Genomic DNA, 15,319 nt, shown 5'->3' with positions numbered 1-15,319 from the left:
ACATGAAATATTTTGAAATGAAAATTACAGTAACCAAAAGACTCAACAGACGTGCTCAGGAGTAGAATGGAGAGTACAGAGGAAAAGTATCAGTGCACTTGAAGATAGAACAAAGTAAATTACCTAAAATGAATACAGAGGAAAAATATGTTGTCTTACAAGGGAAGGACGAAAAGTATGAGGTTGGAAAAACATTCAAAAAAGTAATAGTGGAAAATTCCTCTATTTCTATTATGGTCGTGTCCCCTTTTGATTCCTATTTTAGAGAAATTAGGAAAATAAGGAAAGGCAAGAAAGAATAAAACATAGCAACACAATCTTGACAACCTGATTTGTTACCACCATTATATTTGCTTTCATTCTTGTTATTAAAGAAACGTTACAGGTAAATATAACAATTCCATTTAAACCTCTCCCATTTCCTGAAAGGCAACCAATGTCATAGGTGGATTTATGACCAACACACAATACTGTTCTTTGCATTATTTTATTAAACTTACAGAAATGTTACAACCTTTCATTGTACATTTAGCTTTTTTCTCTCAATATTATGTGCTGTGATATACATAATACATGTAACATGCGTACCTTCTAAACATTGTATTCTACCATAGCAGGAATTACACGGTACGAACTTACCGCCCTGATGAGGACTTAGGTCCGATTTAGTGTCATACAAACCATGGTGCAGTGAATAGAGATGGGGCTCCCATGCCCGTGTGTGTGCGCCTCGGGAGCCAGCACACCAAAAGAGAAATGACAGCTTCATATTTATGTGTCCTTAGAGTAATCCTGTTATCCTAAAATAATAAATCTGTTTCACTTTCATCATCGTTTTAGAATTTTGTTTTTTATATTCTGGTCTTCAATCTATCTGGATTGTATTTTTGTATATGGTATAGGGAGCTATCATTTTTTGTTCATATGAATCTTCCATTTATTGAATAGGCCATTCTTTCTCCAATGACTTCAGTAGCACTATCATACACAAAATTTCCATATCTCCTTTCTCCAATCCTTGTATAAGATTTACCTATCAAGAACACATTGTTTAGACACCAGCTTTAAATAAATTATGCGATGTTATCTAGAAGACTGTGTCTTTTTTCACTGTTGTTTCTACTATTTGTGGTTCTTTATATTCCTATGTAAGACTTTAAATTAGTTTGTGAAATTCTTAAAATTAGCGAAAATTTTGAGTGGAAGTACCTTGGAGAGCTATGAGAGAATTTGTTTTCAAAAATGTCACCTTTTCAGACAATGTTATTTTTCTCAAAATTTCAGGTGTTATTTTGTGCCCTTGAAAATATGTTATAACTTTATATGTATGTGTACCTTGTAATTCTGTTGTGTTTATCCTTAGACATTTTTTATCAACACATTTTTGAATCAAATATTTCTTGTTTAAGAGGTATTTTTACAGCCCCCCCCCATCTTAATACACTGGATAGGAGCTCAAATGTAATACTGATATGCTGATAGTAGATACCTTCTTTCCTATTTTAATAAGAATGCTGAATAAATATCAATAGATGTCTGTGAAGGTTTTTGATGTTCAGCTTATTCGTTTCAATTTGTCACCTTGGTAAAAATTCTCGTTTCACAAATGTGACTTCTTCAAAAAGGCTTTCCACAGTCATAGTCTTCTGTTCTAGAACTGCTTATGTGAAAGGAGGTGCTAAGTCTTTCTGATGGCTTTTCCATATTCACAATATCCACAGTGCTCTACTGAGTATGAATTCTCTGGTGTCTAACAAGGTGTGACTTCTGGCTAAAAGCCTTCCCACACTCATAACAATGATAAGGCTTCTCACCTGTATGCTTTCTCATATGAAGTGTAAGAGATGAGATTTGAGAGAAGGCTTTTCCACATTTACTACAGTCAAAGGGCTTCTCACCTGTATGACCTCGTATATGTATAGTAAGGGATGAGCTTTGGGAGAAGGCTTTTCCACATTTATTACATTCATAAGGTTTCTCACCTGTATGGCCTCTCATGTGCACAATAAGAGAAGTTCTTTGAGAGAACGCTTTCCCACATTCATTACATACATAGGGCTTCTCACCAGTATGACTTCTCATGTGTAAGTTGAGCAATGAGCACTGAGAGAAGGCTTTCCCACATTTATCACATTCATAAGGTTTTTCTCCTGTGTGACTTCTCAGATGAAGAGTAAGTGATGCAATTTGAGAAAAGGCTTTACCACATTCATTACAATCATAAGGTTTTTCTCCAGTGTGAACTTTCTGATGTGTAATAAAATTTTGCTTTTGGCTGAAGGCTTTGCCACATTCATTACATTCATAGGGTTTCTCTCCAGAATGAATTTTTTCATGAGCAATGAGATTTGACTTCTGGCTAAAGGCTTTGCCACATTCCTTACATATGTAGGGTTTTTCTCCAGTGTGAATTCTCTGATGTCTAACAAGATTTGACATCTGAATGAAAGCTTTCCCACATTCATTGCATTCATAAGGTTTCTCTCTAGTATGAATCTTCTGGTGTGTAATGAAGTTTTTCTTATGGCTGAAGGCTTTTCTACACTCCTTACACTCATACGGTTTCTCACCAGTATGACTTCTCATATGTACAGTAAGGGCTGAACTTTGGGAGAAGGATTTTCCACATTCATTACATTCATAGGGTTTCTCACCCGTATGAATTCTTACATGTATAATAAGCATGGAAAACTGAGAGAAAGCTTTTCCACATTTATCACATTTATAAGGTTTTTCTCCTGTATGACTTCTCATATGAAGAGCAAGGGATGCAATTCGAGGGAAGGCTTTCCCACATTCATTACATGCATAAGGCTTCTCCCCAGTGTGAACTTTCTGATGTGCAGTGAGGCTTTGCTTCTGACTGAACGCTTTCCCACACTCATTACATTCATAAGGTTTCTCTCCAGTATGAATTTTTTCATGATCAATGAGATTTGATTTCTGGTTGAAGGACTTCCCACATTCCTTACATGCATAGGGTTTTTCCCCAGTATGAATTCTTTGATGCCTAATGAGATTTGACATTTTAATGAAAGCTTTCCCACATTCATTACATTCATAAGACTGCTCCCTACTATGAGTTTTATGATGTTTAATGAGTTTCTCTTTGTGGCTGAAGGCTTTTCTACAGTTTTTACATTCATAGGGTTTCTCTCCAGTATGAGTTCTAAGGTGCCTGATGAGGTCCAAAGTTTGACTGAATCCTTTCCCACAGTGATTACACTTAAAGGGGGTTATGACAAGATGGGATGGGCTAATGACAAATGATTTCATAGGTTCATCATATGCAGAATGTTCCTTTCTTATAAAGATTCGATCATTATTATGACAGTCAAAATTATTATGTTCTAAACATTTTCCAAATAAGTCATATTCATAGAGATTGTGACTGGAAGGAAAAAAGTCCAAGTTAAGAGGAAATGCACTGGCAAATTTCTTATGACATTCATTGACTTTTTCTTCAGTCAGTGTTTTTGTGAATTTATCTTCAAACTGTGTCAAAAGTCTGTCCTGGATTTTCTGATGCTCATCAATTCCCCATACTTCTCCTAAAACAGATTGCAAATGAATATCACTTGAAATATTTTCCAGCATTGTAACATGAAGAAAATTTCAAAAAATATGCTATTATGGGATTGATTTTTGGTTTAAGACCGTTTCCCATTATAAAGCAAATTCCATGTGCATTTATCTCCTATTTTCTAAGCTTTAATATATTCCAGGAAAAATATGAGTGGAGAACGATAGGAATACAAATAGCTTTGATTACATTTAAAAACGGGATCTTAAACAAAACAGATAAACTGTTGAGTAAACTGAAGGGAGAATGCATGTGTACAAATAAAGTAAGAAATGACAGAGGAAAAAACAAAAACAGGAAGTTAAAAATCATAAAACTATTTTGTAGGACTCTATTAAAATATAATTTTATAAAGTGCTTGACATAAATAATTTTCTGGAAAATGCAAATTACCAAAACTGTTACTGGTAAGAGGTAGAAACCTATATAAACCAATTTCCATAAAATGAACAAAAAAATGCAAAAAAAGCAATCTCTCAAAAACAGAACAAATCGAAAAGCCCAGAGAGGTTCACATGGGCATTTGAACAAACATTTAGAGGACATTTACTTTCATGCTCTGCAAAATGTTATAAAAGAAAAAAAAAGGAGAATTCCCATTTTTGTGTGTGCAAAACAAATGTAACATTAACACCAAAATCTGATGAAGATGACAACCAAAAAAACAAATTATACACTAATTTTACTTATGAATATCAATGTAAAAATTCTAGCTAAACTATCAAAATGACCCAGAAGGGAAAAAAAAAAAGTGATCCAGAGCACATTAAATATAAGATACATCACAATTTTTTTCCCCAGATACATACATATGTTTTACTATTAGAAAAATCTGTTTCTAATCAGCAAATATATTAAGTCAAAAGTAAAAAAATTAATCATTTCCAATGATATTTTTAAAAGTGATAAAACTAAAAATCTATTTTCCATAAAGAAGCCTTCAAAAAATGGGACTACTTATTTAACTTGAGAAAAAGTACAGTACAGCTTAAACACTAATAGTATACTTAAATCACCATTCTTAATAAGAACCCCCCCCCCAAAAAGAAAAATCCCAAAGCACTAACATTAAAGTTAATACTATCTCCACTATAGTACTGGATAGCACATTAACAGAAGAAATGAGAGATATAACAGCTTGGAAAGGAAAGTATAAGATTAACATGTTGGTCAACAATAAAACAATGTACCTGCAAAATCAAGAGTAAAAAAATCATTATAAAAGATAAAAACTTCATTATATTTACTATATATAGGAAATTAATATTTAGTTTCAATAACATATATACAAAACTACTTAAAAACATAAGACATAATCACAATAAAAATATGAATATGAAAACAAATTTAATAAGAACTATCACAAAATTACAGAAAACTAAATGCACATGCGGATTTGACCAAATGTTAAGGTGTTAGGGGCCGATTTGCATATACTGCAAAAAAGATAACGTTGAACTCTTAATCCCCATACCTCAGAACGTGAAGTTATTTGGAAGGAGGACTACTGCAGACGGAATTAGTTAAACGAGGTCATACTGGAGTAGGGTAACTCCCTAATCTACTCTGACGGGTGTTCTTATAAAAAGGATGCAACTGAAGAGACAGAAACGCATAACAACATGTGAAAATAAAGACAGATTGGAGTTACGCTATCACCAGCTCAGAAGTGTCTGGGGCTACTAGAAGCTGGTAGAGGGGCAGCAAGGGTCCTTCCTCCACAGGCTTTGGATGGTACACAGCCTGCCAACATCTTGGAACTGTAAGAGTAAATGCCTGTTATTCTTTTTTTTTAATGTCTTAAATGCTTATTCATTCTTGAGAGAAAGTGTGAGTGGGTGAGGGGCAGAGAGAGAGGGAAACACAGAATCTGAAGCAGACTCCAGGCTCTGAGCTATCAGCACAGAGCCCAACGAGGGGCTTGAACTTGTGAACCGCGAGATCATGACCTGAGCTGTACTCAGTTAACCGACTGAGCCACCCAGGTGCCCCTAAAGTCCTGCTTTTCTAAGCCACTCAATTTGCTGTACTTTGTTGTGGCAGTTCTAGGAAGCTAAGAATAAAGGCATTATATCACATTGCTGGAAAAGAACATTCAATGGCAAAAATGACACATATTCACTAGTTAACTTAATTTCAATTAAATTTGTTTGAAATTTGTAAGTAACAGCTCAAAGGAAAATGAAGATAGCAGTTGTCACCTTAGAAAGGAAATGTGTAAGAGAAGAGCTACTTTTCAATATGTGTCCTTTTGTACTATAAGCACATATTACGTATTTTAAAAAGTAAATAAAGTTGTTCTGATTACTGCAGTAATAAAGCGACATGAAACAATGGGCAGGCGTTTTAGATCAATGAGCTGGAACATAAAACTGGAAAAGCCTACTCAGCATGACTGGATAGGGAACGCTTATGTACTGTGAGCAGAAGGGAAAAGAGTGAAAATGTGAGCTTAAATATGGTAGAAGAAATACATGAATGTATCTCATCTCACCCCAAAGCACACCAATGTGAGATAAAGGAAGAAAAATGTATAAACTAGCAAAGACCACTCTGCCCTAAGAGAGACGGAAGGTATCGTAAGAAATGAAAGCAGAGGGGAGGTTGAGGGGCTCAGTCAGGTTAACCGTCCAACTCTTGATTAGGCTCAGGTCATGATCTCACTGTTGTGGGCTCAAGCCCTGTGTCAGGCTCCATGGCCAGCTGGGAATTCTCTCTCCCCCTCTCTCTGCCCCTCCCCGGTTTGCTCACTCTCTCTCTCTCTCACAAAATAAACACTTGAAAGAGGGAAAAAAGGAAGCAGACATGCTATAGAGTTGGGAATATGAGGCAGAGGAAGACGGAGAAAAAAAAACCAGTTCAGCATCGAGAGAATAAGGGCAATTCTGCGCAATGAAGGTTAAATTCAGTTCCCTGTTGCTTCTTAGCTCTGAGATGGGAAAATGGAGATTTTTCTCCCTCTCTAGCAGACTGATAATAAAGGAAGGGAAAATTACTGTGAAACTGTAAAGTAGGTAAAGTTAGAGACTTGGTTGCAGATTACAAATGTGGAAAAGAAGGCAGAATACTAAGCTTTTGGGTCACTTCAGTAAGGGAAAGAAGAACTTAATTAAGCAAAAGGTTTTGAAGAAGGTACAACTAGGTTGCCAAAGTACTATATCAACAGAAGTGAAAGGGCCAAAAAGATGTAGGGAAAAAAGCCAAAAACAAAATAAAGGAGAATTTCTAAAAGTACAAAATACTGCTACTTAATTTTTTTTAAAGCAAATGAGTTGAAAGAGAGCTGAAGAGAGAATGAGTAAATTGGAAGATATATCTGAAGTAATTACTGAGAAGGCCACACAGAGAAATATGCAGAAATTAGTAAAGGAAATAAAAATATGGAGGAAAAAAGATCTGGCTTCTATCTTCAGGAGTCTCAGAAGGAGGGTGTTGGGAAAATGAAGGAAAGCCAATATATGATGATGTTGGCTTAGGAATGTACAGAATTAATGAGTACAAAAATAAGAGAATACTCTGGGTAATTTTATACCAACAGATTAGAAAATATGGATGAAATAAGTTATTAAGACTACCTGGGACCATCAGCATCTGGTAAACCTATACAGATAGAGAACAAACTTAATATGCACGGAAATTACATTGCTCAACTCTTGTGAAAATTTGAAAACCAGAATTGAGTAATTTTCCAGAACAATATAACCTATTATGTCAAAAATTAGTGCCAAAAGAGACAAACATCTGCATGAAATTAATAAGGTAATAATGGAAAAAAATTGTCAAAGCACTTCCCCTCGATAATCCACAAGGTCCCAATGGGCAAACAAGATAAGCCAAAACTTTAAGAGAGTTACACACCAATGCTATTGCAAGTATTCCAGAAGAAGAAGAAATGGTTCTAAATTCTATTTAGGAAGTGAGTGTAAAACTGACTTCAAAGCCTGAAGAAGTTGGAACAATTACTTAAACTCATGGCAAGTATGTAAGGATGAGTAATTACCAAGAAATATGTAGACATAATTCACGCATATATCTGTAATAAAAGATTATTGTTTTAATTAAATAAACATTTTAAAAAACTTAAGGTGGCAGAAAGTACTTCAAAGAGGAATGACCAACTGTGAAAAAAATACTGGAAAAACCTACAACAGATAAAAGACTAACCACATCAATATATTCATAGAAATTAAGAATTCAACAGAAAAAAGCAAAAGACATAAACCCATTTAAAAATAAACCATTTCTAAGCATATGAAAACATCCTTGACAATACCATAATAAAGGAAATGCAAATTCAAACTATGATAAATTGTTTTTCACCTATTGGCAAAAATTTTTTAAAAGCTAAAACTATGTTGGCAGATACTGTTGGTAGAAATGAAAATGTTTCCTTGGAGGGGAAAAAAGACTTGGCAATATCTACCAAACTAGAACTATATGTATAAATGTATATATATGTATTGTCTATAGGCGTACCGTATATACATAAGCACATATGTATACCTGGGTGTATACCAGAAACGTGTGCACAAAGATACGACAAAAGGAGCCGAAAATGGAAGCGAGGAGAAAAGTATCACAGGCTTTAAAACTGACTGAGTAAAATGGCTGTGGCCATTACTGAAGTATGAGAGCAAAAGCTAAAAATACAGCAGGAAATAGAACTATGAGTACAAAATACAACGCTAAGGCGTTTACAATGAAAGGAAGAAGATAAGTAGAAAGGACTATGAACGTCAACAGTTCACCCGAACAGCTGCCATTCTGTGCATATCTGAACGCAAGGAAAGGATCCTGTGTGACAAGGTGGGCAGAGAGGCTGAAGATGCCAATTCCAGAATGATTGCCAAAGTAAAGCTGAAAATGAATTAGGAAATGATGATATCTAGCACACAAGTAAAAAGGCCAACTGGTCCTTTAAGTTCTGTGGAAAGAAGAATGTTATCTAGAAAAGAATTCACAAATTCACACAAATTATCACTATTAAAGTGTACAACCTTTTGGAAAATGTTTTTGAAGACTATTTCAGAGGGGTCAACAGGTCCTGGATTAACCACTAAAGGGCCCGGCCCCTGCTCACCTGCCTGGTCCCCCCCCCCCCCCCCCCCCCCCCCCCCCCCCCCCCCCCCCCCCCGCCCCGACTAACCTGGACGGTGTCTCCGTAACACTTCCTCCTTCACCACCCAAGGCTCTTCTTCTTGTTCCAACTTGAAAATCACATCAGGTTTGGTGAATGGACAGCCTGTCAAGGGACAGTAAAATAACATTTGGGCATAAATATCAGGAACAAATAAAATCACTCAAGAATTAGGGCTAGCTCAGAAAAACTAGGCTTTCTGAAGGACAAGAAAAGTATGGTTTTGGGGATGCTGTCCCTGAAACATAAGCAAGTATAACCTTTTATTTATTTTATTTTATTTTTTTTTTATGTCTTTAGTTTGAGAGAGAGAGAGAGAGACAGAGAGATAGAGAGTGGGGGAGGGGCAGAGAGAGAGGCAGACACAGAATCCGAAGACAGGCCCCAGGCTCTGAGCTGTCAGCACAGAGCCTGACGCAGGGCTCGAACCCACAGGCTGAGATCCTGACCTAAGCCGAAGTCGGACGCTTAACCGACTGTGCCACCTGGTGCCCCAATAACTTTTTATTTTAAAAGCTGCAGCATGCACATTCACGTGAGCAAAGGCACCTAAAGGCAAACACACTCTAACATTGAAAGGTTCCACAAATTTCAGAAGTCTGAGGAAAAAAAGGTACTTTACTCCCAGAATTTGAGTTATAGGAGAAACTAGTCTTACCCACTGTGATTAAGTTGTTGTAGTTCTCTAGCATCACATTCCGGTACAGGTTCCTCTGAGCAGGATCCAACTGCTGCCACTCTTCCTGAGTGAAGTCGATAGCCACATCTCTGAATGTCACCGTCCCCTGTAACAACACACTCCTACTCAATCTGAAGGCATCCATCTTAAATGACAAATTGAACCATAGAGTATGCAAAGGTAAGAGGCTATTCAAAAATTTTCCTGGTTTTGTTATTTTCTAAAAGAAAGAACATATTAGCAACATTGTCAGTTTATGTTCACTGACGAAATCAGCAAGCACATATTTTATTTTAATGTTTATTGTTTATTTTTGAGAGAGAGAGAGAGAGAGAGAGAGAATGAGAATGAGCGCAAGAGCAGGGGAGGGTCAGAGAGAGAGAGGGAGACAGAATCTGAAGCAGGCTCCAGGTTCGAAGTTGTCAGCACAGAGCCCAACACAGGGCTCGAACTCATAAACTGCAAGATCATGACCTGAGCTGAAGTCAGATACTTTAAGTGACTGAGCCACCCTGGCGTCCCAATAAGCACATATACTTAATATCTACTATGGATTAAAGGATCTGAGGCACCAATTTATAACTCAATAAATGGGGGAATATAAAACTTTACTCAACTGGTCTGGGAACTCACTGAGGCAGGAGAAAATGAAAACTGGTTTGGACAGAAGCAGAAGCAGGAAGAGAATGATATGCACAGTGTGAAGTACAGTAGCAGTTGGAAGTATGGTTCATTAGGAGAAATCTAGAAAAATGTGGATTTATTGTTCATAAGCCTAAAGTAAGTGCCTGCAGGAATGAAAATGGGATATGACGGCCAACAAAGTTCACATATATTGAAAAAAGACAACAGACAGCATCATACAAATACCAACAGATAAATTTAAAAATTAATTAATGAAGTTTTTAAAATGGCCTAAAACCATGAGAAACAGTATCAAGAAAGCTTTAGAATATGTTCCAGATATGAGATGCTGGTGACCAGGTTCTTGAGAGCATTATCTGAAATGTTCAAAAGAGTATAAACATAGGAACAAAGTCTTCAACAGTGACAGAATGAAGAGAGCTGTACCCATTTTCTGCCCTCTGAAGTTTACGAGACTGGGGAGTAAAGAGGGAGCGAAGCTAATTCACAATCAGTGTTTCTAGCAATTTATTTCTAGGTCTAAAGGGACCCAGTGAATATGGACATCTATTAACACCAAGGGTTCAGAGTAGGCTGTGGGACCGACAGAAACCCTCTTCTGGAATCCTTCCTAAGAAATACCAAGGCCTTTGAAATACGCAAGTTTAAGAAACCAAAGGCCATATGGCTGCATAAGACAGCCCTCGTTTGCTTCCCTGCCTCAGCAACAATTTGGCTTCCACCCTGGACGCGAAGTGCCCTTGTGGGGGCTGCTGGATGGAGCGCCGTGTGTCAAGAGCCTCAGAGGGAGCCCTGCCTGCTTACGCACCGGGTAAGCCCCGCGAGCGGACTCTGGGGCGACCCCGAACAACTCGAGCCCCTCCTGGCTGTGGTCCAGGACTCCTGGAAAAACTGTCTTAAATCTGAGTGCCGACCTGAGTGCAGACCAGGGAGAGACCACAAACATGAGCTTTAGTGCCACCTTTTGGGAAAACAAAACAGAGGCTGTCAGCAAGCACGGGCCTGGCGTGCTGAAGGCATCCAAGCCTGAGAATTCGGCTATGAGAAGCGGCAAGAAGCGCAGAGCACGAGTTCCCCAGAAGCTGTGAGGGCGCCTCCGAGTCCCTCGCAGTGCTGGAAGAAGTTATTTCTCTCCCGGAGGTAACGGCTGGAGGAGGCGACTGCTACTTCACATGTGAAGACAGCAACGCAAAACTTTAAGGAATATGAAAAAAATCAAGGACACACGATAGCATAAAAGGATCACAACAATCTATCAGAAACTGATCTCAAAGACATGGAAACATGCAATTTACCCAGTAAAGAATTCAAAATAGCTGTTTTACTTATTTTTATTTTTAAAAATTTAAATTTTTATTTATTTTTGAGAGAGACAAGAGTATGAGTGAGGGAGGGACAGAGAGAGAGGGGGACACAGAATCTGAAGCAGGCTCCAGGCTCTGAGCTGTCAGCACAGAGCCCAACGTGGGGCTCAAACCCACGAGCTGTGAGATCATGATGTGAGCCAAAGTCAGATGCTTAACAGATGGAGCCACCCAGCTGTCCCATTATTTATTTATTTTTAAATATTTATTTGGGGGCAGGGGGAGAGAGAGAGAGAGAACAAACATGAGCCGGGGAGGGGGGGGAGGGAGGGAGGGAGAGGGAGAGGGAGAGGGAGAGGGAGAGGGAGAGAGAGAGAGAGAGAGAGAGAGAATGAATATCCCAAGCAGGCTCCATGCTCAGTGCAGAGTCTGACACAGGCTCAATCTCAAGACTCTGAGATTATGACCTGAGCCGAAATCAAGAGTCAGACGCTTAAATGACTGAGTTAACCAAACACCCCTCAAAATAGCTGTTTTTAGGAAACTCAAAGGTTTTCTTAGAAAACAGAAACATAATTTGATATCAGAAAAACATACATGAACAAAATGATAAATTTCAGAGAGAAATCATAAAAAAGAACCAAAAAAAAAAAGAACCAAACAAATTCTGGAGAAGAATACAAAAAAAAAAATGAAATGAAAAATGCACTAAAGAGCATCAACTTAATAAATGACATAAATGAGAAGCTTACAGGTAACACACAATACTTAGTGGTAAAAGGTCAGTGACCAGGTGACGGTGCCCATTCTTACTACTCCTATTTAGCCCAGTCCTGGAAGTCCTAACCAGAGCAGTCAGGCAAGAAAAGGAAATTAAAGGCCTTACGGGGCACCTGGGTGGCTGAGTCGGTTAAGCCTCCAACTTCTATCAGGCCATGATCTCACAGTTTGTGAGTTCAAGCCCCACATCAGGCTCTGTGCTGACAGCTCGGAGACTGGAGCCTGCCTCAGGTTCTGTGTCTCCCTCTCTCTCTGCCCCTCCCTCCCTCACACTCTGTCTCAAAAATAAAAATAAAACATTAAGAAGAAAACGAAATTAAAGTTAACCAAATAGAAAAGAAATAAGTAAAACTGTCTTTGTTTGCAATGATATGATCTTACATATAAAAAAGTCTCCCAAAGATTCCACTAAAAACCTTAGAACTAGTCAATGAATTCAGTAAAGTACAGGATACAAAATCCACATAAAGAAATCAGCTGCATCTATACACTAACAACAAAATATCTGTAACAACATGAAAGAAAACCTCACTCATAATACCATCAAAAAACAATAAAACACTATGTAATAAATTCAACCGAGGAGGTAAAAGAAGTGTATGGTGAATATTACACTTTGATGAAAGAAATGGAAGAGGACACAAACGGAAAGCTATCCCATGTTCATGAATCAGAAGAATTAATATTGTTAAAGTGTCCATACATCCCGAAACCATCTACAGATTCAATAAAATCCCTATCAAATTCCAATGGCTTTTTTCACAGAAATAGGAAAATAACCCACAAAAATGTGTATGGAGCCATAAAAGGCTCCACATACCCAAAGCAATCCTGAGAAAGAACAAAGCTGGTGACATCACCTTACCTGATTTTGAACTATACTACAAAGTCAGAATAATCAAAACAGCACGGTACTGGCATAAAAACAGACATACAGGCCAATCAGAATCAAGAATATAGAAATAAATACATGCATACAAGGTCAATTAATATTTGACAAGGGAGTCAAAGAACAGTTTCTTTAACAAATGGTGTTAGGAAAATTGGATAATCACATGCAGAATAATGAAACTGAATCCTTAGTACAACATCCAGTAAAAATGGGTTAAAAACTTACACATAAGACCTGAAACTGTAAATCTCCTAAGAGAAAACATAGGGGAAAAAAAAACCCCTTGACATTAGTTTTGACAATAACTTTTTGGATATGGCCTCCAAAGCACAAGCAACAAAATCAAAAATAATTGAGACAACAATAAAATAAAAAGCTTCTACAAAAAAACAAAGGAAACAAAGCAAAAAGGTGATCAGTAGAATATGGGAGAAATTATTTGCAAAACATGTATCTGATATGGGGTTTAAGTTCCAAAATAAATATAACTCATACAACTCAATAACAAAAAAGTCAAACAATCTCTTGGGGTGCCTGGGTGGCTCAGTAAGTTGAAAGTCCGACTTTGGCTCAGGTCATGATCTCATGGTTCATGAGTTCAAGCTCCACACTGGGCTCACTGCTGTCAGTGTAGAGGCCCATTAGGATCTGCTCAAACTCTCTCAAAAATTAAAAAAAAATTAAAAAAATATATATATATACATCAGACTGGAGGACCTGAAGAGAGACTTTTCCAAAGAAAATCTACAAATGGCCAAAATATATATGAAGAGATATAGGACATCACTTGTCATAAGGGAAATGATGATTACCTCAAAACTACAATGAAGTATATCTCTCACCTGTTAGAATGGCTGTTATCAAAAAGACAACAGATAAGAGTTGAGGAGGATGTGCAGAAAAGGGAACCCATGTGCACTGTTGGTGGTACAGCCACTACGCAAAAGAGCATGAAGGTTCCTTAAAAAATTAAAAATAGAATTGCCACATGACCCAGCATATACTGTTCTGAGTATATATCCAAGGAAATAAAATCAGGATCCTGAAAAGATATGTGCACTTCCATGTTAACTGCAGCGTTAGTCACAACAGCCAAGATACAGAAACAACCTATCTATGGATGAGTAAATAAAGATGTGGTGTGCGTGCTGCACGCGCACGCACACACACACACACACACACACACACACACACAGGAGTATTATTCAGCCATGAGACAAGGAAATCCTGCCATTTGCAACATGGGTAGACTCAGGGTATTATGCTAAACTCTGAGGGTGAAATAAGTGAGAAAGAGAAAAACAAATATCCTATGATCTCACTTATATGTGAAATCTTAAAAAGCCAAACTCTTAGAAACAGAGTAGAGTGGTGGCACCAAGAACTGGGGAGTGGCAGAAATGGGGGGAGATGTTGGCCAATAGGCAAAAACTTCTAATTATAAAACAAATAATTTCTAGGGATCTACGGTACAGCAAGGTGATTACAGTTAAGAATAGTGTATTATATACTTGGAAATTGCTACTTGGAGGAGAATATGTCTTAATGTTCTCAACACAAAAAAGAAATGATTATGTAACAGAATGGAGATGTTAGCTGATCTTGTGGTGGTAATAATTTTGTAATATACAAGTATATCAAATCACCACTTTTGTATACTTTCTTTTTTAAGGAAGCCCTGTGCCCAGTGTGGGGACTGAACTCACAACCCTGAGGTCAAGAGTCTCATACTCTACAGATTGAGCCAGCCAGCTGCCCCACCATTGTACATTTTAAACCAACACGGTATTATATGTAAATAATAGCTCACTAAAGCTGAAAAAAGAAGGCAAAGTGTCAAATTTTTAAGACCCTGAAGTTCAGGGAGTTGTTGGGAATTCCCCTTAATAGGGATAAAGACTAAACTTAAGCTTGAACAAAACACCTGGTTAAAAAGCAGTGCTGAAGCAAAAACAAAATGTAGAAAGCTGGTCCTAATAACTTTACTAGTCACATTGGAGGACAGGAGCATAGAGCATATAAGATGAATTCTTGCTAATACTGCCTCAGCCTCAGATTTTTCCTCTGGAAGATGGATCAATAAGCTAGTAAATAAAATCTAAAAATCAAAAGATTTGGCAAGAAAATCCTAACTGCTCAAGAATGAGAGAATTCGAAAGAAATTAGTAAAAGTAAAAATATTTAAGAAAAACAATTTAGTAAATATGAAAATATAGTCTTAAAATGAGAAGTCTAGAACATATACATAAATTGTCGGAGGCTTGCTTGGAATGTAATGGGTTAACTGCTTCTGGAATGT

At 37.4% G+C, this 15,319-nt stretch overlaps 1 protein-coding gene across 4 annotated transcripts in view; it reads right to left on the bottom strand.

Annotated features, from left to right (window-relative positions):
- Nucleotides 1–468: 468 nt before the first annotated feature.
- The window catches only part of LOC115281011 (zinc finger protein 569), a 93,690-nt gene continuing 78,839 nt past the window's right edge, over nt 469–15,319 (bottom strand). For 3 of the 4 annotated variants that reach the window (XM_029926201.1, XM_029926202.1, XM_029926204.1), the window contains 3 exons: nt 9,379–9,505; nt 8,730–8,825; nt 469–3,551 (listed from right to left, as the gene is read on the bottom strand). In XM_029926201.1, coding sequence (XP_029782061.1) covers nt 1,726–3,551; nt 8,730–8,825; nt 9,379–9,505 — 2,049 coding nt within the window. In that variant the 3' untranslated portion in view covers nt 469–1,725. Of the gene's footprint in view, nt 3,552–8,729; nt 8,826–9,378; nt 9,545–15,319 lie in introns of all 4 variants that reach the window. The other variant, XM_029926203.1, reaches the window with a different exon arrangement.

This window comes from Suricata suricatta, chromosome 16 (genome assembly GCF_006229205.1).
Source record: "Suricata suricatta isolate VVHF042 chromosome 16, meerkat_22Aug2017_6uvM2_HiC, whole genome shotgun sequence".
NCBI classification, from domain to species: Eukaryota; Metazoa; Chordata; class Mammalia; order Carnivora; family Herpestidae; genus Suricata; species Suricata suricatta.
Note: the sequence above shows the minus strand (reverse complement) of the source record. Positions and strands in the feature narration are given on the sequence as shown.